General features: G+C 65.9%; 1 protein-coding gene across 1 annotated transcript in view; it reads right to left on the bottom strand.

Moving 5' to 3' along the window:
- The window catches only part of WNT3 (wingless-type MMTV integration site family member 3), a 38,732-nt gene extending 38,417 nt beyond the window's left edge, over positions 1–315 (bottom strand). Inside the window, exon 1 of the mRNA XM_015568123.1 lies at positions 38–315. Within this exon, the coding sequence (XP_015423609.1) occupies positions 38–117 (80 nt within the window). The 5' untranslated portion in view covers positions 118–315. The remainder of the gene's footprint in view (positions 1–37) is intronic.
- Between the last annotated feature and the right edge of the window lie 183 nt (positions 316–498).

Genomic DNA, 498 nt, shown 5'->3' with positions numbered 1-498 from the left:
GAAATCGGGCCGCGGGCAGACAAGAGGCGAGTCTTACCACCAAATTGGGTAGCCGGCGAGGACCCTGGTGCCACCGAGCAGGAGGCCGAGGAGCAGCCCGAGCAGGTGGGGCTCCATTAGAAGCGGCGCCGAGGAGGAAGTTTGCCCCCGACCATGAAGAGGGGGAGCGACGCCCCCAATAGTTGGAACAAAGTCCACTTGAGATTGGAAATGACTTTCGGGCTTGTCAGAAGCGCACCTCCACCCGCAGCCGCCCCCTCCGAGCCCAGCGCGGAGCAGCCGGGTTTGAGGATGTCAGCGAGCAGCCAATCAGCGCCCGCGGCCTAAGGTAAGAGATGAGTCTGTAGTTCAGCCTGTCAATCACCGCCCCTCCCGCCCGGCCCACGAGTCGGGCTCGGGGAAGGGCATCGCCCTGCAAACTTGGGCAAAGCCCGCGCCCCGGACACAGGGAGAACTTGGGGGGGCCGGGGGGAGACACGGCCCGGTGGGGCCTCTTGC

Source organism: Myotis davidii, unplaced genomic scaffold, assembly GCF_000327345.1.
Source record: "Myotis davidii unplaced genomic scaffold, ASM32734v1 scaffold684, whole genome shotgun sequence".
In the NCBI taxonomy this organism is placed as follows: Eukaryota; Metazoa; Chordata; class Mammalia; order Chiroptera; family Vespertilionidae; genus Myotis; species Myotis davidii.
This window is presented reverse-complemented; position numbering and strand designations above follow the sequence as displayed.